At 48.8% G+C, this 21496-nt stretch overlaps 5 protein-coding genes across 5 annotated transcripts; 2 read left to right on the top strand and 3 right to left on the bottom strand.

Annotated features, from left to right (window-relative positions):
• Window positions 1-5477: 5477 nt before the first annotated feature.
• Window positions 5478-6206, top strand: FOXG_19688 (uncharacterized protein; the record flags this gene model as incomplete). Its single annotated transcript, XM_018399953.1, has 1 exon — window positions 5478-6206. One exon carries the CDS (start codon window positions 5478-5480, stop codon window positions 6204-6206), a length of 729 nt encoding a protein of 242 aa, XP_018244534.1.
• A 4331-nt stretch (window positions 6207-10537) lies between these two features.
• Window positions 10538-11509, bottom strand: FOXG_07183 (uncharacterized protein; the record flags this gene model as incomplete). The annotated part of the gene is made up of 3 exons (XM_018385817.1): window positions 10538-11232; window positions 11280-11423; window positions 11482-11509. The coding sequence occupies 3 exons, from the start codon at window positions 11507-11509 to the stop codon at window positions 10538-10540; spliced, it is 867 nt and encodes a 288-aa protein (XP_018244533.1).
• A 1292-nt stretch (window positions 11510-12801) lies between these two features.
• FOXG_07182 (uncharacterized protein) lies at window positions 12802-13582 on the bottom strand (the record flags this gene model as incomplete). The annotated part of the gene is made up of 2 exons (XM_018385816.1): window positions 12802-13341; window positions 13379-13582. 2 exons carry the CDS (start codon window positions 13580-13582, stop codon window positions 12802-12804), a joined length of 744 nt encoding a protein of 247 aa, XP_018244532.1.
• Window positions 13583-19269: 5687 nt separating this feature from the next.
• Window positions 19270-19725, top strand: FOXG_07180 (uncharacterized protein; the record flags this gene model as incomplete). Its single annotated transcript, XM_018385815.1, has 1 exon — window positions 19270-19725. The coding sequence occupies one exon, from the start codon at window positions 19270-19272 to the stop codon at window positions 19723-19725; it is 456 nt and encodes a 151-aa protein (XP_018244531.1).
• An 886-nt stretch (window positions 19726-20611) lies between these two features.
• Window positions 20612-21469, bottom strand: FOXG_19687 (uncharacterized protein; the record flags this gene model as incomplete). Its single annotated transcript, XM_018399952.1, has 1 exon — window positions 20612-21469. The coding sequence occupies one exon, from the start codon at window positions 21467-21469 to the stop codon at window positions 20612-20614; it is 858 nt and encodes a 285-aa protein (XP_018244530.1).
• Between the last annotated feature and the right edge of the window lie 27 nt (window positions 21470-21496).

Genomic DNA, 21496 nt, shown 5'->3' with positions numbered 1-21496 from the left:
ATCAGCTGAACCCGAGAGGATTAATCCGAGGCGCACGTTCGAATACCAGAATCACCTTAGGAAAATATCTATCTCTTTGAGCGGCATAAGCCTCCAAAGTGGTCACGACAGGGGTCTAGAGCCAATCAAAATTAGCACAACTCAAGGTACATCCACACACACCTAATTTTGCGTGTGATAGAAGTACCAGCAGGTCGCTGTGTTACAAATAGCTACCTCACATACTTTGCAGCCGTATCGGGTCTGCGACCGCCGCTGATTTCCTGATATCGGCTGTAGATAACCTCCTTTTTCCTTCCTTCTTGTGAAGGGTCGAGGCTGTCCTTGCCGGCAGCCTTTAGAAGCTAGGCAGTCGGAATATTTACCTCTATACACATGATTGATGTCTCTTTGTAGGTGAATTTGCCGTGCTACTGTATCCTCGATATCTTCCTCCTTCCCTGTGCGGCCTCTCTTCCTTGTGTGACTTTCAGTTGCGTATTTGTTGAAAATGGCATTGTAAATAGCCTCTTTCCAAGCTTGAAGCGTGGTATAGGGCTTCCAACGAGGCTGCCGCGTTTTCTTCTGTAAAATGAAGCTATTCGCAAGTGCGACTTCAAGGAGGAAAGACCAAAGCAATGCCTGCCAAGGACCGCGCCGGAAACGATGCTGATATGTTGTATAGGACCTTATCTGATCACCGCGGTCCACGTGATTCATTTCAACGTTATACTGAGCGGCAACAGTAGGAATAGGGATCATTTTGAAGCTATCACCACTGAAGACCTGCTGCAGGCGTTGTGCCTCTGCCTTCGTGCCTCTTTTAGCAGGTAACTTCCTCTTTGTTGGTATGCGCTCGTGAGGGGCTCCGCTGTGCACAGTTGAAAGGAAGAGCACCACAGAGCTATCTTTCTAAGCGATTTGAAGGACCTAGGGGGAACGGAAAGAGACAAATTAGTGAGGAAAATATAGGTAAAGTTGTCTGTACCTGTTTATCCTTCGTCGGGATTAAATATACCTCGTTATACACCAAAGGCGTGCCGTCAGGAAGCTTCCTGGTATCTTTTATATGCTTCATCTCGGTGGTGATGCCGCAGTTAGGGCGTGCCGTGCCTGTAGCCCCGTATCCAAGCCGCCGAAGAAGGCGGAAGAGTTGCGGTGACGAGAAGAGGTTATCTGTGAAGACGTGCTGTGTCTGTGTTGACAGACAACCTTTTCAGTAGGTGAACTAAGGCGCTCTGTGTATTGCTGAGAGGGATCTCGGTCAGCAGCTTTCCCTTCTTGCCGTGCTGTTGTGGTGTAGGTAGCTCGACCGTTATAGCGTTATATGGTGATGCCTTTACATGCCAAAGCCACTGCAGAAAGAAACCCTGTTGTGCAAATACCCGGACTTTGAAGCCTACTGGCGTAGGCTTATTCTTGACGAGCGTTGTCTCTTTTGATCTGCCTGTAAACGGGATCATGCACTCATCTACAGTCAGATTAGTCCCTGGAAGATAGAGCTCAATAGACACCTATTGTATGTAATTAGACCACTCTTCAGCCGCTTGGAAGGTCTTTGGAAGATCGCTCTCAACCCTCACATCGACCTTGGTGTAGTCAAAAGTGCGGAAATACTGTGTGGTCAGCTCGAACTTCCGTAACGGCATGAACTTGATGATTGAGTGAAGAGGGCGCTGTTCTCCTAGCCTAGGTGCCTTCCAATGGTCCTTTATTGAGTCTTCCCTATGAATTCCTAGGTAAACAAGGACCCCAAGCCATACATAAGCCGTTGCGGTGGAGATGCCTTCCCATTCGACGATGCGTGAGTATTCAGAAAGGGGGGTATTCCAGTTGTCAGTAACGGCATTTTCAAGCAAGTGAGCGACCCAGCTGTTGGTGTATTCAATCCATGACTATATAAGGGAAATAGGTACGAAAAGCTGGAATAACTCGAGTGGTTCCTTGGGTAGAGGGTTGATCTTAAAATTACGATATTGTAGGTTGAAAGGTTGAAAATCATCACCGCGACCCTCTTCGGGCGGAAAATTAGGTACGCCGGTGGGGTCATCAGGTGCCCTCAAAGGCGGGGTATCAAAGCTGCGATCATCTATGTAATCTTGTATCTTTTGAGAGCTCATCGTTTCATTTGAGACTCGTTAGGGTCAATTTGTATGAGGATTTTGATGATTTTGCTGGTGTTGAATGAAGAAGCTGTTTGACGGGTACTTCACGTACCCTGCAGGTACTAGCGGGGTTAGTAAGCAAAGTGGGACAAGTGACCTGTTGGAGGCTTATGCTGCCCAAAGAGACAATTCGCCATGGAGGTCGTCCGCAATCTGGACCCCAAACCCCGTACGCCCCTTAAAGCCTTATCGCCGAATTGCCGGTAAATCCTACAGTACATAGTAGATACAAAGTCTGTAGCTTAGTCCCTGCAGGGTTTCCCTTGCCAACTCCCCAAGTCTAGACCTAGAGGCAGGATTCAACCCCCCTTAAACCATTCGTCATATGTATCGTATGACGTACAAAAGTACCGGCTCAGATCCTTGGACAAAAAACTATGGATCAGCGTTCGGAGTAACTCAAAACGATGAGATCAATCATTCAACAGGAAAAGCTCCCCTGTCGTGATCTACCTCTGGTGTCAACCAGATGCTGGTGATTGGCTGAAACAAGCGTGGCTGAAAGAGTCCAGAACTTGAGCCCATCGTTCGATCGTGCGATTCGGAACCCCTACGAATATATCGGAGTGGGGTAGAACAGGGTAGCATCCCGTTCTGGGCCGCCCACGGGCTGGGATCCCAACTTATTGTAACGTGCATGATAAGCGAGTGCTCCAGACAAGCGAGTGCTCCAAAAATCCCTCAACCTACACTATCACTATTCAATTAGATATTTCTCAATAACCCAATATGCCACAGTCTTCAAATGAAGCTAAGATTATTCTTGCCCTTCAGGCCCTCCAAAATAACCCAAAATTAAGTCTTCGAAAGGCCGCAGCTATATATCATGTTGACCGCTTTGCCTTACGTCGCCGCCAGCGAGGCATTCTTTCAACGCGTGATACTCCCACAAAGTCACAGAAACTATCTGATCAGGAAGAGCAGATAATAATCTAATTCATTTAGACCTAGATTCGCAAGGATTTCCCTCAAGCCTATTATATGTAGAAGATATCGCGAATTCTCTACTTGCCAACCGCAACGCGCCACGCGTCGGCAAGCGCTGGGCTCATAACTTCGTCAAGCGACAACCAGAGCTAAAGACACGTCTATCTCGGAGGTATGACTATCAGAGAGCTAAATGCGAAGACCCGACTATTATTCGTGGCTGGTTTCGGCTTGTAGAGAATACAATTGCAAAATACGGCATCCGATCAGATGATATCTGGAACTTTGATGAGACCGGCTTTATGATGGGCGTGATTGAGCCCGGAATCGTCGTCACAAGCTCCCATAGGCAAGGAAGACCAAAGCAAGTACAGCCTGGAAACCGCGAATGGATTACTGTGATCGAGGGGATCAATGCAGATGGTCAATCGATCCCGCCGTTCATCATTGGTGCAGGCAAGGATCACCTTGCCAATTGGTACCAAGAATGCGACCTCCCCGGCGATTGGGTTATTGCATTGAGCGAAAATGGATGGACTAATAATAAGCTGGGTCTTGAGTGGCTAAAGCACTTTAATCGGGCTACAGCTAAGCGATCAGTTGGTTCCTATCGCCTCTTGATCCTTGATGGTCACGAAAGTCACCACTCCGTCGAATTCGAGGAATATTGCAAGGAGAACAAGATTATCACACTCTGTATGCCTGCTCATGCCTCTCATCTACTTCAGCCTCTTGACGTAGGGTGCTTTGGGCCGCTGAAAAAGGCATATGGCCGACAAATAGAGCATCTGATCAGATGCTCTATAACCCACATCTCCAAGACCGAGTTCTTTCCTGCCTTTTATGCCGCCCACCAAGCTGCTATTTCAGAAATCAATATCAAGGGAGGTTTTAGAGGAGCTGGGCTTGCTCCCTTTGACCCAGAAAATGTCATCTCGAAGCTTGGTGTGCAGCTTCGGACTCCGACGCCTCCTGTAGAGGTCACAATACCATCGACCCCTTGGACTGCAAGGACCCCAAAGACACCACTAGAGGCCCAATCGCATTCCAAGTATCTACAAGGAAGGATTAGAAATCACAAGAGCAGCTCCCCTGAGTCAATAATTAAAGCCGTAAAGCATTTTGAGAAGGCAACAACTATTCTTATGGATAAGATGGTCTTACTACATGATAGGGTTCGACAACTTGAACAACAGAATAAGACAGTAGGGCGACGCCGGAGGGGAAAAAGGGCTAGGGTACAGAAAGAAGGGGCTTTAACTATAGGGGAAGCATCACAAGCAATTGATCAGACGGATGTTGATACGCAGGTTATAGCTGAATCGTCAAGAAGTGGTTGTCGCGAGAGGTCACAAGGACCAAAGGTTCGGCAGTGTAGTATTTGCGGAAAGACCGGGCATAATGCAAGGACCTGTCAAGAGGCAATTGAGGTCAATAGGGAATAGTATAGCAATTAATTTTAATTGATCAGATAGATTGTGGTGTTTTTATTACTCTTTTTAGGTCTTAAGGTGTAGATTGGTGGAGCACTCGCTTGTCTGGAGCACTCGCTTATCATGCACGTTATCAGATGATTTTGGGCTTACATAATATTCCCCGTGACTCGGCAATGGCCGTTGTAATCAGCCCATACTTTCATCAAGGATTAAGTTGCTGCCGGACAGTGTTATTCCCGGCATCCAGAAATACTTCAACTCAAAGGTTATATCAAGTCCCTGAAGAATCATGGTTCTCGCCCATCAGGCTATCTCACACGTAATCCATTCTCTAGACAGCGCAAAAATCACTATTGAGGTCACACTGACCTTATCTCCCGCACGAAAATGGACGCTACGATATGTCCTTTTGACCTGGTCCTGTCATGTCGCACAAGTGAAAATTTAAGTACCAGGGATCCTCTGTCACTGAATCCACTCGGGGTTCTACCCCCAGCTACTCCGTGCAAATCAGCCTACCCAAACACATCCTTCTCCCCAGCATCCTGCTCCACATTCCCCCAAAAGCCGGCATCCCTGTGGCGCTCTTGCGTAAGTTTCCGCGGCACATCATTAAGTATCCAGATCGCTGGAACAAACCGTGGGGCATTGTCATATTCCAACTTGAAGAACATGCTCATCGTTTGTTAGGCTGTGGCGTCAGAAATCGGTCAATTTCCACCTGTGTGGGATCAACCCATTCCCAGGTCCGATTATTACCCCAATAAGGCACCATCTTACGAAAACTACTATGGGAAGGACTTTCCGGACCTTTTTTTCGATGACCCTTCACAGTCGCCTTTCCAGAGCACAGCCGATTCCTCTCCAGAATCTGACTGCATCTCATCACCCATTCTGGATGTAGATATGACACTAAATTTCTGTATGTCACACCAAAGCTACTTGGGACTCGCAGTCGTGACTAAACCCAATGGATATAGCGGATACGTCAATGGATATCATGGAGCCCATTGCTTGGGACCTCAGTCTAGATCAACCAAAATATGGTGATCTTCCCACGTCAGACCTGTCTCAAGATGTTCAAACTGCCTCCGATAACCGAACAACAGCCTACCGACAACAATCAGACGCATTTTCTCTAGGGACAGTAGCGAGCAATCCCTGGGCAGAGCCGGGCCCAGACGAAGGGCAAGAAGATGACCATACCTCGAGCTCACGACAAAAGCGAAACGCCCGATCTCGACGACAGAAAAGAGATAACAGAAAGTCTTCCGAAACATCCCTTGCTAATACCGGTGGTGGCGCTCCCTCGGTATCGGACGCTGCCAGTCCCAGCTTCACGCCGCAGGACAGCCGCGCCAGCATTGGGTCTGGATCCACGCCGATGGCTTCTGCAGCATCAACAGCTTCTAGCCGTCAAGCAAAGCTCAGAAGCGCGCCTCGTACTTCGAAGAACAGTCATTCCCGGCCAAACGATACCCCCAAGGAACGCCGAACGCGCGCCTCCCACAATCGTGTCGAGAAGCAGTATCGAAATCGTCTCAACGCCCAATTCGAATCCCTTCTCAGCGTCCTACCAGAACAACTTCGCGCGGCGAACAACGGAAATGGAGCTGTGGCCACCGCTGCTGACACCACCATGACCAGAGTGTTTTCCGCCGGGCAAAGGGTTCCTAGCCATGGCCTGACAGGCTGTTAACAAAATTTAACACTATCCAGAAATGCCAAGAAGACATACTCCAAGACCCCGTTCACCCGAGGGACAATCTTCCCCTCGGGTGCCGCCGGGGATCATTGGTTCCATGGTACCATCTGCATGGTCCGAAGTTTGGGAAAACTCCGCTCGATTTCAAAGCCGATGCGAATGGCGAGAAACAAGCCGGCGACCAAGACAAGAGTTGAAAACGAAGGATCGCCAAGAAACAGAGAATGACTGCGCAGGAACATGATGGAATGTTCCAAACCATCCGATGGCTGCTCTGAAAGGGAAAATCCGTTGGCACTGGATGCTCGTTTTCCATGGTACCTCAGGCATAGAGTCCAGGCTATCCTTCTTAGGCCTTCCTGGACTTTTTAAGTTTTGGCAATGGTAGCACTGGCGGCAATGCGCTTGTTTCCTTTAATGTTGTAAACCTCCACCACGGTCACTTCAGGAGGCTCCAGCCAATTAAAACGCGTTAAATTAAAGGTACATGATATCTTATATAATTTATATTGCGATAGTAAGCCCCAAACGATCCGGATTCTTATAAATTGCTACCTGATGTCGCCCTAACGAATTGACCAGGCAAATGTCACACGGTGTTGAAATGAGGATAGAAATGAGGCAAGGATCGCGATGAGAGTGAACGACTACAACTAACATCACGCGGCATCCTACTGCCTATGATATCGGCAGATTGAACATTGGTATAGGAGGCTAACCTTCGTCGCTCCCTTAGATAAAAGTGTCACGAGCCCTGATTCTGTCATGTGTCACATTGAATGTGTGTAGGTTCTTGGTTGAGTTGTGTTAGATACGCACGAATACGATGGGCTGAGTGTATCAAAGTGTTGACCAGAATGTGGTGATGTTGTCACGTTGTGTATTTTACATAATGGGGCGTGCGATCGTCATTGCGGTGATACTCCAGTCGGGCCCCAGTATTAAGATGTATATGGGACTTATCGTCCCCATTGCAGCCAACCTTGAGTCAGTCCCCAGGAGCGGAGCTGGCGTCCTGAATGATGCCGGAGATGTCCTAGATGACGCCGGCAACATTGTTGAAAAGATCGCCGACACGTATAACCTCAAGAATCTCATGGGCAACACCGTCAACACCACCAGTGATGTTGTCAGCTCTTCGGGCGATGTCCTCGGTAAGATCATGCCTATAGGACAAGGAAAGCCTGAGGAGGAGGACGACTCCCACGACGAGGGAAAGAGCGAATACACAACCCAGTCCAAAGACAAGAAGTCCGGCGGCCTGGGAGACACCGTCGGTAGTGTCATAGGAGCTGTCGGCGACACAGCTAAAGAAGCCACAGAAGGTGTTGGCGATACAGGTAAAAACGGTCAACGATACAACAATAGTCAACTTTTATCGCCAGAACGACGAGCTCAAGCGCTTCGTCGAAATTGTAGAGCTGGGAACGACGGCGATCCCCGTCGCCGCCTCAAGCCCACTAGAACTAGACAAGCTCGCATCCACACTAGTGAGCCTCTTGCAATCAGCAGCAAAGGCAGCGGGCCGGTCTGCGAGGAAGGGAGCACGCAACGCTCCGTGGTGGACCGAAGAGTGCGCCCTTGCTGCTGCCGGGTATCAGGCAATCAGAAAGCTGTACCCTCTCGGGTTCAACCAAGAGGTTCAAATAACCAAGCGAGATTTCCACCATGTGGTCCGCCACGCCAAAAGGCTCTATTGGCGGAACCTGATCAACAGCTTCTCAGATAGCAGCTCCGTTTTCAAGGCCGTCCGATGGCTGAGATCGCCAGGAGCCTTCCAACCGCCTCCACTCCAAGTGGACGACATAGTCTACGAAACCCAGCTCGACAAGGCCAACGCGCTCCGGCGAGCAACTCTAGAGCGTCGGACAGCTGAGGACGATATCCAGGATCCCTGAATCGAAGTCAGCCCTCGCAAAACGATCCCATTCCCGCAGGAAATCTCCCTAGAAGAAGCACAGGACGCGACCCTCTGTACCGGGAATACATCGCCGGGGGCAGATAACATCACAGTCAAACTCCTCACAGCAGTATGGCATATTATCGGAACACACGTTCGCCGCCTCTTCGAGGGATGCCTGGCCATGGGCCACCACCCAAAGCCTTTCAGAGCGGCCGAGGTGGTCATGATCGCCAAACCTGGACGCAGAGACCTGACGAACCCGCGAGCCTGGCGACCCATCTCTCTGCTCTCCTGTCTCGGCAAGGGACTGGAACGGTTAGTCGCGCGCCGTCTCGCGTGGGTATGCATTCACTATGGAGTCTTTCACCCGCAACAAGCTGGAGCGCTTCCAAAGAGGTCTGCAACAGACCTCGTAGCCGCCCTAGTTCACGACATTGAGGAGGCATTTGCTCGCAAGAAGTTGTCCACGCTGGTCACGATGGATATCCAAGGCGCGTTCGGCACTGTCCTGCGCAACAGACTGATTCTGCGACTTCGGGAACAAGGCTGGCCCGAACATCTCGCCCGATGAGCCAGATCCTTTATGGATGACCGATCTGCCAGTGTTAGGTACCAAGATACAATCACCTCCCTCTCTCCTCTCCAGTGCGGCCTCCCTCAGGGATCGCCGGTATCGCCAATCCTCTTTCTGTTATATACAGAGCCCATCTACCGACTGAGCAACCCCCAAGGTCGGTTTGGCTATGCAGATGACAGCCATCCTGTGTGTCGGCGATACGGTCGAGGAAACGGCCGCTGTGGCATCACGAGCGGCACGGGACGTTGTCGTCTGTTCAGACAACCTGGCAACCGCCACATGCCTACGGGGCACACCGTCTGATTCTTCACAAGCAGTCTTCGTCGAGTTCCAGGCGTTAGCTGCATCACACGGAGCGACACAAGTACGCTGGATACCTGGCCACACGGACATTCCTGGCAACGAACAAGCCGATAAACTAGCAAAGGCAGCGTCCTCGCTGCCAGAACCGGAAGGCGCTCAGTCGACGCTAGCATACCTGCGAAAGGTGGCGAGGCAGAGACCAAAAGAAGCTTTCGAAACATGGTGGACAACCTCCGTTCACGAACAATATGAGAGATTGAATCTCAAGGCGACTATACGCTGCCCACCAGAACTCTCGCTTCCTCGGGCTGCCCTGCACCATCTACTCGCGGCAAGGTCCCTCTATGGGGATTTCGCTGCATACCACGAACGATTTAACCACGACGATGCGCGAGTGACTTGCTCGTGCGGACGACGCAAAGCACCTGGCCATGTCTTCTACTGCAGGAAAGTACCGCGGCGGTGTCGAATAAGGCTCGTCCCCTCGCCGACTGCGGCGGTTAACCTCGCAACGAACTTCGATAAGTATATCAAGTTGACCAAGTCAAGCGCCTTCTTCGAAAGGATATGCACTTGTTACTAAACGAGGCAGATCGGAGATGCATTTGCGTCTCCTCCTCTCCTTCTATCTTCCTTTCCCTTCTGTTTATTTGTTTCTTTTCTTGATTCTCTTGGACTTGGCCGCCTTGTGCGGTAATGCCGCCGCCTCTCCCCAGTCTCACTAAAGACTGACCGATACAGCGGCTATCGCTATGATAGCCGCACCTGGTTATCCCGCTGACGGGTAACAGGCTCGATAGGACGCGCTTTTGAGCCGATGATATGCTGGATAGTCGTCTGTTCTGTAATTTGCGAATGCTTTACGTAGATTTTAGCACTAGAAACTCTAGCTCAGCAGGTCCTGTGCCCCAATAGGGGACTTTACGGGCCTCACGGCCCCCCGGACGAAAAATATACATACATACATACATACATATCTTTCAATCTGATTGTATCGCAGCATGGTACCTTGCGGAACATGATACGTGCCCTGTATGTATTCATAACTTTGTTACCAACGCTTGTAGACTGGAAAGACCACAGCAGGTCTATGTATATGATGGACGGATAGGAAATGTTTAGATATCCTACTAGGACCAATTCTGTCTTCTATTGACCAGTTACAAAGAGTTTACTATCTGCCGGATGTACTAGGGAACTTAATCATAGTCTGCCAATTCTAGTCGAATTTAGTATCTTTTAGTCTCAAGATTAGCATATGGAGGCTTGCACTCTCCACGGGCTCCAGTTTGAGCCCGGCAGATGATGCTAGCCTTGTTGTCGAGTATCAAAGATATGTAGCAACCAGGACAACCTTTACGCCGCAGAGCAGTTGTTCCGCCAGTTGCGGTAAGTGGAGCGCACGGACCTCAAAGTGTCTCACGCAAAGCAAAGCAAATACATATATTAAGTGAGTGGTTTGCCACACTCACATCCACAAACATCTTATAGCACTACCTATGTACATATTGTCGTTGCCGACATCCAGCTTCTCTTGTGTCATTATACGATCGTAAAGCCCCTGTCCAGATGCTGTACCTGATCAGACAGATGTCTGTTCTCCTCCTCGAGGGCGAGGATGCGCTGCCTTGCGAAATCCAACACCTCCCCTCGACTGTAACCACAGCCCGGTGCTTCCGAATCTTCTTCGTGGCCGGACTCGTCTTTCGCCTTTGAAGCCTGGAGCACAGCCAATAGTCGCTCGAATTTCTGCTTCAAGCGGGTGCGGTACTGTTTCTCAACATTGTTATGGCACTCCCTAGCTTGAACGACATGCGCAGGGAGTGCGGGTTTCTTGACGACCTTCTTTGGCCTGCGTGATGCCGAGCGCATCTTCACTTGAGTGGGAGTTTTTTCCAAGCCCACAAGACTGTCTTCATTGCTCGTTGTCGAGTCGCGTCGCTCCAAAAGCCCCGCAGTAAGTGCTGGCGGCAGGACTTTTGCCTTGTCCATATCGGCCCAGGATGAATCGAGGTTCTTGTTGGAATGCTTCGACTGCGACCCCTCTCCGCTCTGTGCAGGTAGGTCATCATTCCCAATACAGCTATTGGTGATACAAGAGGACGCTTTTCCTGTCTTGTGCAGCTGACTTGAAGAGGGGTTTGGTCGCGGTTGGGTGAGGGGTATGTTGGGGATGGGTGAGATTGGCCGAAGATAATACCCAGGTGCCTGGTACAAGGGATCGAGGAACACAGGGTCTGTAGAAGGTCATTCTCTGCATTCGATAAGACCACGGGCATCTTACTCTGCTCGAATTGACTGAGGATATTATCGAATGTCGACTGTGAGGTGTCAACCTGGACTGCCATGAGGGGTGGCAAGGTGTTGTGAGAGCACCAGTGTCTTGGCCACACGGACAGGTGAAATTGTGCAATGATTGGAAGATTACCTAAATGCGACAAGGGTTCATGTCGTCCTGCATCTGTCGAATACCGATTGCTACTTACCTTGGAGGGAAATGGCGTTCCGTCCCATTCGAAACCGTTAAAGTCCGAAATAATAGCAGCGGTGCTCATAATAATATGTGCATCCAATGATGGCGATGTCTTGAAGGGGAGAGACTAGCTCAATGCCTCTGGCACAAAGAATTATATACAACGGCCCGGAGCTGGTGGCGTTGGTATGTGATACGCAAAGCTTGTGATATGGCACATCAATTTGTGTTATTCCCCAATATTTTCCGACCTACCTTACCTCAATGTGCTGGGAGGTCTCGACTCTCCTCGCGTCTGGGCTATCCCTTTGAGTGCCACAGCCCTTAGGAGGGTCACTCGCCCCACTTAGCTTAGTCATAAGGTTAGTACGTGCAGGGTACAGGAAGTTCATAAGAGATTTGCCAAGTCTGTAAGGTAGCTCTTTGTAACAATCAAAACTGCTGGGACTTTTACCATCATACAAACTAGTATGTGTGGAAAAGTACCGTTAGTTTCATTTATCTTGATTGGCTCTATACCCCTGTCGTGACCCCGCCTAAGGGCTGTGGCACTCAACGGGATAGCTTAGGGTCGAGGCCCTGCAGGAGTTGCACCCGGTTACCCGACAAAACTAAAGACTTGTCGGGGCATGGCGTTGATTACGATAATGTCGAATAGCGATGAGATGCAACCAAGCCACATCACCTGATATCAATATACATAGCTGTCTGCGTTTGCGATTCGTGCGTTTCATCACCATCAGGGTCTTGGTGATCTCGATCTCGGTCTGAAGAAGCTAACCAATCTGACTGGCCATGGTTCGATGTCCATCATCTCAGGCAGCGGTACCCAATGTTTTTACAGATCCCGACAGTTACATCGCTTATCTGTTATCAGCTAACTTAACGTACGGTGGCTGACGGCTGTTGAACTAGTCCCAGCGTCCAACATCAATTATTGGCCAAGCTGCTGTATTCAAAGTTTGGCTAATTACCCTATGACGATAAAACGAGTTGTTCCACCCTTATTGGTGTCACTTAAATGCACCATTAATGCCCACAGTACGAACAAAATCAATCATCTTTTCCTGTCGCAATCGCCCGTCCCTTCATCCTGCATCCCTTGTCCTAGACCATAACATGATAAGAGACTCATCAGCAGCATCTACCACTAAAGCAGCCACTAGACTCCAGTTTCATGGGAACATGCCAGGTGGTTTATTCATCCGTTATTTCCGCCCAGTTCTCGTCTCTGGCTACTGGCACTGGCAGTGATGCAGTTGGGGCTGCTGAAGGGAGATTGTTTCTAAATCAGAGTTTCGACAGAATTGACCGCTTCACTTGCGATATATCGCTAAATGAGGGTGCAGTCGCAGTCGTCGTGCCCCAGGAGCTCGAGCTTTAGTTGGTAAGCTGTTTCCCTCAGCTCGTTGCAGGAAGCAGATAGCTCTTTGTGCCGGTCTTGGAGCTTCTCCACCTCTGCGTTCAACTTGTCTTGTTGCTCTTGCTTTCGGGCACGACAATCCGCCGCAGCTCTTCGGTTCCTCTCCAAAATCTTCATGTAGCGTTTTTTCTCTTCCTTGTTGAGTTCAGTCTTCGTCCTTCTTGCATTCTTTTTGTCACTGGGCTTTCGTCTGTTTCTTTTCTTCCCCTCAGCCTTTGTAACCGCATTTGTGTGGGTCTTGATGCTAGCGCTGACTTTCACGCCAGTGGGCAGTGCAGGTTCGGCCTCAGGTGGAGTCGAATTTGGGATCGATTCAGTGGCAATGCTTAAGCTTCCGTGGTGATCTTGCAGAATGTCCAAGGTTGCCTCTTCGTACACGCATACTTGCTTGCTGTATTCGACTTGCAGGTTGAAAATATTCTTCGACGCCGTGCGTGCTGGACAGAGATCCTGATAACAGTGCAGAGTACAGTCCCTCATCATTCACCATGCTGCCCGTAATAGCGTCATTCTCGCAGTACTCAGAGGAAGAAGGCGATATCAATGGCTCAGGAACTGCACAGATGTTGTAGAGAGTGTTGGATGAAATGTGCCAATCCCATGGGTGTAGACCTTCAGGCATGTCTCCCCAAGAGAGGCCATAATGAGGCTCATCTTGAGTGTTAATGCCCCAGTCAATAAGTGAAGTCATTGGAAGTGGAAGTAGAAGCGAAATCTGGAGATAACTATCCAAGGATGTATTTACCATGCAGTACCCACCTGCCGGTCAGCGAAAAAGAGATTCCCCCATACATAATGCACTTTTTTAACCTCATGGGAAAAACTTAATAAAAATAGTAAAAATAAGTTTATCTCTAGAATTTAGATCAAAATTGATTCTATTTTGATATTTTCTGGGTCTTTTAACCTCACGCCCTGTGCGGGTGCGTACGACACCTAATTCTTCCTTCCCTGAATTTGACCTCTCATCCTCTTCTATCCCTCCCACCTCGATCACATCCTCAACAACATCCACCCCTTCAATTGCTTCATTTGGCTCTGAAATAGTGTCACCATCTGCTAGAGCCTCTGCCAGTGTGATAAATCTCTTATTGGGGTTTGGTATCGCCTTTCTCTTCTTGCCTCTGCTCAACCGGCCAACTTCCTCCTCCAGGCTGGCTATTCTGGTGCTCAAAGAGGCGATCTTGGACTCTTGGACTTCAAACCCTTTTGATATCACAGAATACCGCCTTCTGGTAGAGGGGCTCCTGTTCTTCCCCCAGGTCTCTGATGTGACGGCTGGTCTTTGGCGTATTATCAGAGTCGACTTGCCCGTCTCTGTGGCCGTCTGATCCAAGCGTCGTTTCCTTCTTGTCTGGTTGGATTTCGGCATGTATGAGCGCTTTCCGTCGTGAAATCGGCCAGTTCTCAGTTACTCTCCAGCCTGAAAGGATGTTTTTCTTCGTCATACCTACTTCCCTGGCTTTGGCATAGGCCTTGATGAAGTTGACCTTGTCTACGGGCGCAGAATCTGTCAGGCTTGCCAGTTTTTGGAGCTCTTTTCGATATGCAGCCTTGGATGCGTTTAAAACACTATTATCTAGTGACTGCAGGCCATGAGAGCAATGTGCAGGCAGGTAACAGCAATACACGTTATTCAAAAAACATGTGGCCATCCACTCATGCTGGATTTTCAGTCAGCGGTATTTCTGATCGAGAACAGGTAGACACCTATAGATACATGGCTCCCATGGCCATCTAATATGATGAGCCTTGCATCAGACTTATCTGCTGGCTGGGTTTGGGGCAGATAAACCTCTTTGAGCCACTCGACCGCAATATGGTTGTCTGTCCAGCCGTTATCGGACGTGATATAATACCAGTTGGCGATCTTGTTAAACTCATCAATAAACCACTGCTTCTGAAGTTCTTTGCCCTTGAAGATAATTCCAGGCTTTAGAAGACGGCCATCTGCAGTGACGGCTTCGATAAAACTAGTCCAAGTGCGGGACTGCGAGCCTTTGAGGAAGGCCTTCCTCCTGGGATCGCTACTGGCCAATTACCAAGGAATCCAAACCTATATTTGCAATTTATTGGCAAGTCTTGTATCAGAAGTGGTCAGTACTCACCAAATCCAGCCATGATACCGCCCTCGTCAACATTAACCGTGTTCTCAGGCTTGATCCAGCCATATTCGCTCGCGGATATCAAAGTACCAATTGACGGCCATTGGGGTAAAAGAATTAAACCTTGCAGCTTCCTGGCGTTTTCCTACCTTCGTATCTATCTCTGGATGGCGTTTAATAAACCTGGCTAGCCAGTGTACACCGATAGGCCTTCCCCGGCCCTGCTGTCTCAACAGGGCAACTACGGTGGCGCGAACTTGACTGTGGGAAGGAGCATAGCCCAGGGCCTCTTGTCGAAGTATCCATGTAACTAATCTAGCCTCTTGGGATTTGTATAACAGCTGGGCAGGTTGGGTGACCTCGGACTTTGACGGTAGGCCTCTTAATCGGCCAGACAGAGTGGTTTGGGGCATTCCATGCTTCTGGGCGGCCTGGTGCTGCGAGAGGCGACTATCTGTAACATCCAGTATAGCTTCAATAATATCATTCTCTGTATAAGACTGTTGAGGCATTTTCAAGGCGATTAAAGGAAGCTGCTATAGAGAAAAGTTTGATGAAATTTCGGGGAGGCTGGGTGATGAAGGAGACATTTGAGAAATTTTACCTTAGTGCCATGCGACCAAACTGCTTGTGAAAAATACAAATGAATATGCCAATATGAAACAGCATGAAACTCTCAGTAAGACACAATCTGTTCCATGTAAATAACTTCAATTTTGGCCAAGCACTGTGCAAGTGAAGTTGGACATTTTGTATGGGGAAATTCTTTTTTCGCTGACCGGTAGGTGGGTACTGCATGGTAGGCGGACGACACCATCGATCGCATGCGTAGGTGATAATCTGCCTGCCGCTAGTTGATCGTGAAGATCTTCCAGTTATGAACGCGTATCCTCTCGGTGCTGCCCACTTGTTGATAGCGGCGAGCAGACACTATCAGGACTGTGGATATCGCACCTATTGGCTTGATAGCTTGAGTGGGTAGCGGAGAGCAATCCTCGAGCGACCTTTTAGCTTTGCAGTGACAACTCTTCTGGCGGCGACTGGCGGCGACTGGCGGCGACTGGCGGCGACTGGCGGCTGGTTGTGTATGGGTAAGGCTGTTGCAGTTGAGGGTCCTGATTGATCTGGAAGGAAGGGGGATAAGATCACATGCGAAAATAAGGAGTCTGCGTGGAGCCTTCGACATAAACTTTCCAGATCAGACCACAACAGGCCAAAGCCAATAGCGGACGATGGTCCCGGTGTGGGAAAGCTAACGAAAAGTTCAAGCTACGTGAGCCTGATATAGCCTCGAAGCTGAACATTATAATATAAATCCGGCGGTTACGCACTTCGTGCATTTTGGAATGATAGACTAAGTGGTCTGATTAAGAAACCATCAAGCAATCATGACGATATTAAATAGTACCCCACCGAGCCAAGACGACCAAACCCCAGCGCATCCAATCCCCATAATCATCATTATCGTGGTTTTTCTTATCTTATATATCCTTCTTATATACGAGTATGTCGTGCCCTGGTCGACAAATAAGAGCATAAGTACTAGAGCTAACAATAAGGAAGCATTAAATTCAGAACCCCTAGTAACAACACGCTCGCGAGCTCAGAGTCAGAGAGCGACCAATCGTCGAGAAGCACAAACCCCGAGGTTAGCAATCTGCAACAGCTAGACTCAATAGCTCCGCCGCGGGTGTATAAACAAGTAACAACAGAGATGGAAATCGAGGGCCCAGGAGAACATTCGGCCTGGCCTGACGCGCTCGTAATCTGGTAAGCCATTTAAGTTAACAGACAGTTTCATTCTTAAATTGACTGTTCTTGTTATATAGCGCTATATGCTTGGAAACGATGGCGGATAGTGATATCGTCCGTCGGTTACCGTGTGGGCATACATTCCATTCGGGTTGTATTACTCCATGGTACCTGGGGCAACATTATACTTGTCCCTTGTGCGTATCACACTTCATGCCATCGGGGTGTGCACATGTCAGAACCGGCACATGAAAAGCACAATGCGTAGGGGTTAACCAATACCGAGTAATCATGACCTCGCGAACTTTGTCCCCCGAGATTTGCAACTATTCGTGCCGAGTGGGGACCTTGTGTGAGGCGTCATACTGAGACATTCTGTCAGCTGTGCTGCCAGTACAAGCTTTCGTGGCTGAACTTAAATTCAGCAAGGAGAGTTTGTATCGCATGGTCGAAGTCGAACTACTGCACTTTTGACTTCGTGGCTAGGCCATCAATCATATGATAGCTTGCGTTTTCATTTATCCTGCACAGCTCCATGGAACATGTTGGTGAGTTCGGGGGGACCTATTATGTTTGTTAACTACTATTAAAAGTGACAAGTCGTCTCGATTTCTCCCCGGTTACTGGCAGATGGATACTGAGCCGGTTCACCTCTGCTGAGTTTTATTCCCGGATACCAGTGATCGGAATGGTCTGGTTTAGACCGCCAAGACTTGGTCTGGTCTGAGGATTTCTCAAGACCATGGTCGGACCGATCTTAATGGTCTGGACCGGTCTGGCTATAAATAGATCGGGGTGGCTGAATCTTAGACTAATGCAGTTAGAACATTGAGTACGGAATGAAATTATGAGCCCCTGAGAACAGCTTGAGTTTTCCACTCACATAAAACAATCAAGTCCATAACAACCTGCTTGTATGCTATTGTTATGGAGTCATCAGCTCCACCCTTACCGTCTCCATTGACTATAATGGTACCAAATTCAACGTCTCTTACACCATCTCCTGTCCCTACGTCGTCACCCACCCCTACTCTATCACCAGCCCCTGTTCGATATCACGAACCTCCGGATGAGTTTGCACAGGAACGTATCACCTACGCGAAACGCGCGACAATTACAAAGAAGGGATTTCGTCTAGGTACATCACACATCTGGAAGTATGGCCTCCAATATATTCGAGGTAGCGATAAGAAAGAGGTGTATTACTGTCACGAGTGCACGGCTGGAAAGAACAAGCAAGAATTGTTTGTTATCAATGGCACTTCTAAGGTCAGAAATCACCTAGAACAGAAGCACCAGATTGATCCCTAGAGTGGTATTAAGAAACATAGTTCGACACGGAAGTCTGTACTAGATCAGCAGAAGAGCGCGGCTGCTACTAATACCTTCTTCTGGAAAGACTCAATGGAGAAGTTCAAAGAGCTTCTAATTCGTTGGATTGTGTACTGTCATATTGCTTTCTTTCAACTAGAAAATCGGTATTTCCAAGAACTACTCTTCTTTTTGAATCCGGCACTTCTCAACCACCTTCCAAAGGCAGCGAAAACTATTCGAAGTTGGGTTATGGACGCCTTTCTGTCGAAGCAGCGGCTCAGAGAGGACCTCCAGCGCTCGCGGTGTAGAATCTCCATCTCCTTTGATCTCTGGACCTCGCCAAATCCTTACGCTATTCTAGGTGTCATCGCCATGTGGATTGACACTACTGGCAAGCGACGAACTACCGTTTTGGGTATACGACGTGTGTACGGCGAACACACTGGCGAGAATCTTGAATCAGTTGTTCTTGAATTGCTAAAAGAATATGATATCGGCGGAGATGAGATTGGATATTTCATGCTGGATAATGCCTCGTCAAATGATACCACTGTTGGATTCATACTCAAGGAGCTCTGCCCATGGATGGACTCGAAATAACGTCGCCATTGCCGACTTCGCTGCTTGGGCCACATTGTCAACCTCTGCTGCCAGGCGTTTCTCATGGGTCGGAACTGAGAGAAGTATCTAGCAAAGCTTGAAAAGCACTATCAACGCGGAGACTATGCGAAGGTGGAAGAGCTCTGGATAAATTTGGATGTTTAGGTCGGCTTCACAACCTCGTATGATACATTAGGCTTGCTCCACAACGCCGTGAGGAGTTTGCTGCAATCATTATCGGCGGAGATCTCTCTGAATTCGACGGGCTCGAGCTTATCCAGAACAACTCAACACGCTGGAATTCATGGTTTCATTCAATTACACGGGCATTAAATGTTCGGGAATGTTTAGAGATCTTCTCAGCTCGCCATGTACCTGGGAAAGGCTCTCAAGGGATTGCGAACTTTAAACTTGATGGACAGCACTGGTTCGAGCTTGAAAAGATTGAACTCGCTCTAAAATACTTCTATGCTGCAACTTTGCTTTCTGAACGTAAGAAGACATCACTTGCTGACTGGTTTTCAACTTTGGACTGCCTTCTTCGAGAGATAAGCGAGACGAAGGATCACTACCACGACATCCACTCTGAGGACGATAATAACGTTACATGGAAGTACCTTCAAAGCTGCGCAGATGCCGCGTGTCAAAATGTGCCGAGTACTACAACAACCAACAGTTGAATTGGCAGAATCGATTCCCTGAGGATACTGACCTTCCACCGGCATACTATGCGGCTCAAATCCTCGATCCATATTGCAAGTGGGCGTGGTTCAGGCAAGAGTGGGTTCTTCACGGCGACGAAGAGAAGAGGAGGTGGTTTAATAATGCACAATCAGCGGTGAAGCATCTCTGGGAGACAGAGTATAAGGGAAGACACCCTGTTGAGATGCTGCCACCACCAGCCAGGAAGGAGAGAGCTCCTGACCCAGCATTCGATCGCCAGCGGGAACATAAGCGTATTCGAACAGACGCTCCTGTCTCCACAACAGATTTGTATGAACAATATATTTCTACCGACAGGCTCCATGACGACGAGGCAGCTTACGATGACGCCATTGCGTAACGTGCATGATAAGCGAATGTCGCAGACAAGCGAATGTCGCGCCGAGCCGCACCCTCACGATTCCCTACCCTGCAAAATGAACCAAATCATCATCAATCGACTCAAATTTACTATGATGTAATTCTTAAGATACTGCTGCTTCTATCTGGCAACTTCGTGCGTTATGTCCTGTCCTGCCGCAGACACCACATCGTCGTTGTTCTGACCCCGCCTTCCGCTTGAGACGCCCATTACTGCGACTTTCTTCTTGTAGTTGCACATCAACATCATTTTGGCCCTGCAGATCTTGACCCTGACGGAGTGTTAGGCTTCCTCCCTGCCTCAGACGTTTCTTCTTGACATGCCAACGCCGGCTAAGTGTCTCATTCTCTTCTCGAAGGATCTGCACTTCCGACTTCAATAGGGCGATCTGATGCATAATTCCCCGTGCTCCTTTAGCAAACTGATCTACAGCATCCAATATAGAAGTTGGAGAGCTTCCTTGGTGTCTGGAGATTCGATTCTTAATAAAGTCTGATTGTGAAGTCGCCTCAATCGGATTGTTTGGCGTCTTCGATACCCAAGGTACCAGCAACTCGTCGACCTCCAAAACTGGTGTCGGCGTTCGTAGTTTCACATCAAGCTTAGAAACCACGCTCTCCGAGTTCAAAGGCGCAAGACCTATCCCTCAGAAGCCTCCCCGGATATTATTGTCTATCATAGATTCTCGGAATGTTGTACAAAATGCAGAAAAGAAGTCCTCCTTGCTGATATGGCTTATACCCGCCCTCAACTTCTTCTCGATTTATCGACCGTATGCTTGCTTAAGCGGGCCAAAACATCCAAAATCGAGAGGCTGAAGTATATAGGACGAGTGAGCAGGCATACAGAGAGTTATAATCTTGTTTTACTTGCAGTACGTCTTGAAACCTGCTGAGTAGTGACTTTCATAACCATCTAGGATGAGGAGGCGATAATCACCCGTAGTTCGCGACTTGGAGTGCTTGTCGAAATGCTTTACCCATTCTAGGCCAATTTCGTTTGTTGTCCAGCCGTTATCAGTCGTGGCGATGACCCAATCTTGCGGAAGCGGGCTATCTTGATACCAGGTCGAGAGGTGATTTTTGCCCGCAACAATGACGAACGGCGGCACGCACCAACCCTCCGAACTGACGCCTTGGATCACCGTAACCCATTCCCGGTTTCCAGGCTGGGCCAATTTTGCGTTGGAACTTCTTTCTGCACTTGTAATAACCATACCTGTTGAGATAACGCCCATCATAAAGCCAGTCTCATCAAAGTTGTAGATATCCGTCGCGTCAATGCCATATTTGGTAATTGTGTTCTCCACGAGCGCGAACCAGCCCCGAATAACCTCTGGATCTTTGCATTTGGCCCTTTTGTAGTCATATCTGCGAAAACGACGCGTCTTTAGCTCTGGTTGTCGCTTGATAAAGTTAGAAGCCCAGCGCTTGCCGACAGGCGACGCGTCGCGGTCAGCGAGCAGTTTATTAGCCATATCTTCCACATCACGAAGGCGGGGAGGAAATGATCGTGAGTCCAAGTCAAGAACATATTGCACAATGGATCTCTCTTCTAGATCCGTGAGCTTTCTTGAATTAGCCACAATATCGCGTCTAGATGGCATGCCACGCTGGCGCCGTTGGAGTTTCCTGGATCCACAGAGTAGATCATGGCGCTGCTCGGGCGCTAAGATTTGGTCGTTTTTAAAGCCCCGAGGCTTAACATTATTGACTTTCATCATTTTTCTGGTTCATCTAAGTGTGAAGAG

The sequence above is a fragment of the Fusarium oxysporum genome, chromosome 6, assembly GCF_000149955.1.
Source record: "Fusarium oxysporum f. sp. lycopersici 4287 chromosome 6, whole genome shotgun sequence".
Classification (NCBI taxonomy): Eukaryota; Fungi; Ascomycota; class Sordariomycetes; order Hypocreales; family Nectriaceae; genus Fusarium; species Fusarium oxysporum.
This window is presented reverse-complemented; position numbering and strand designations above follow the sequence as displayed.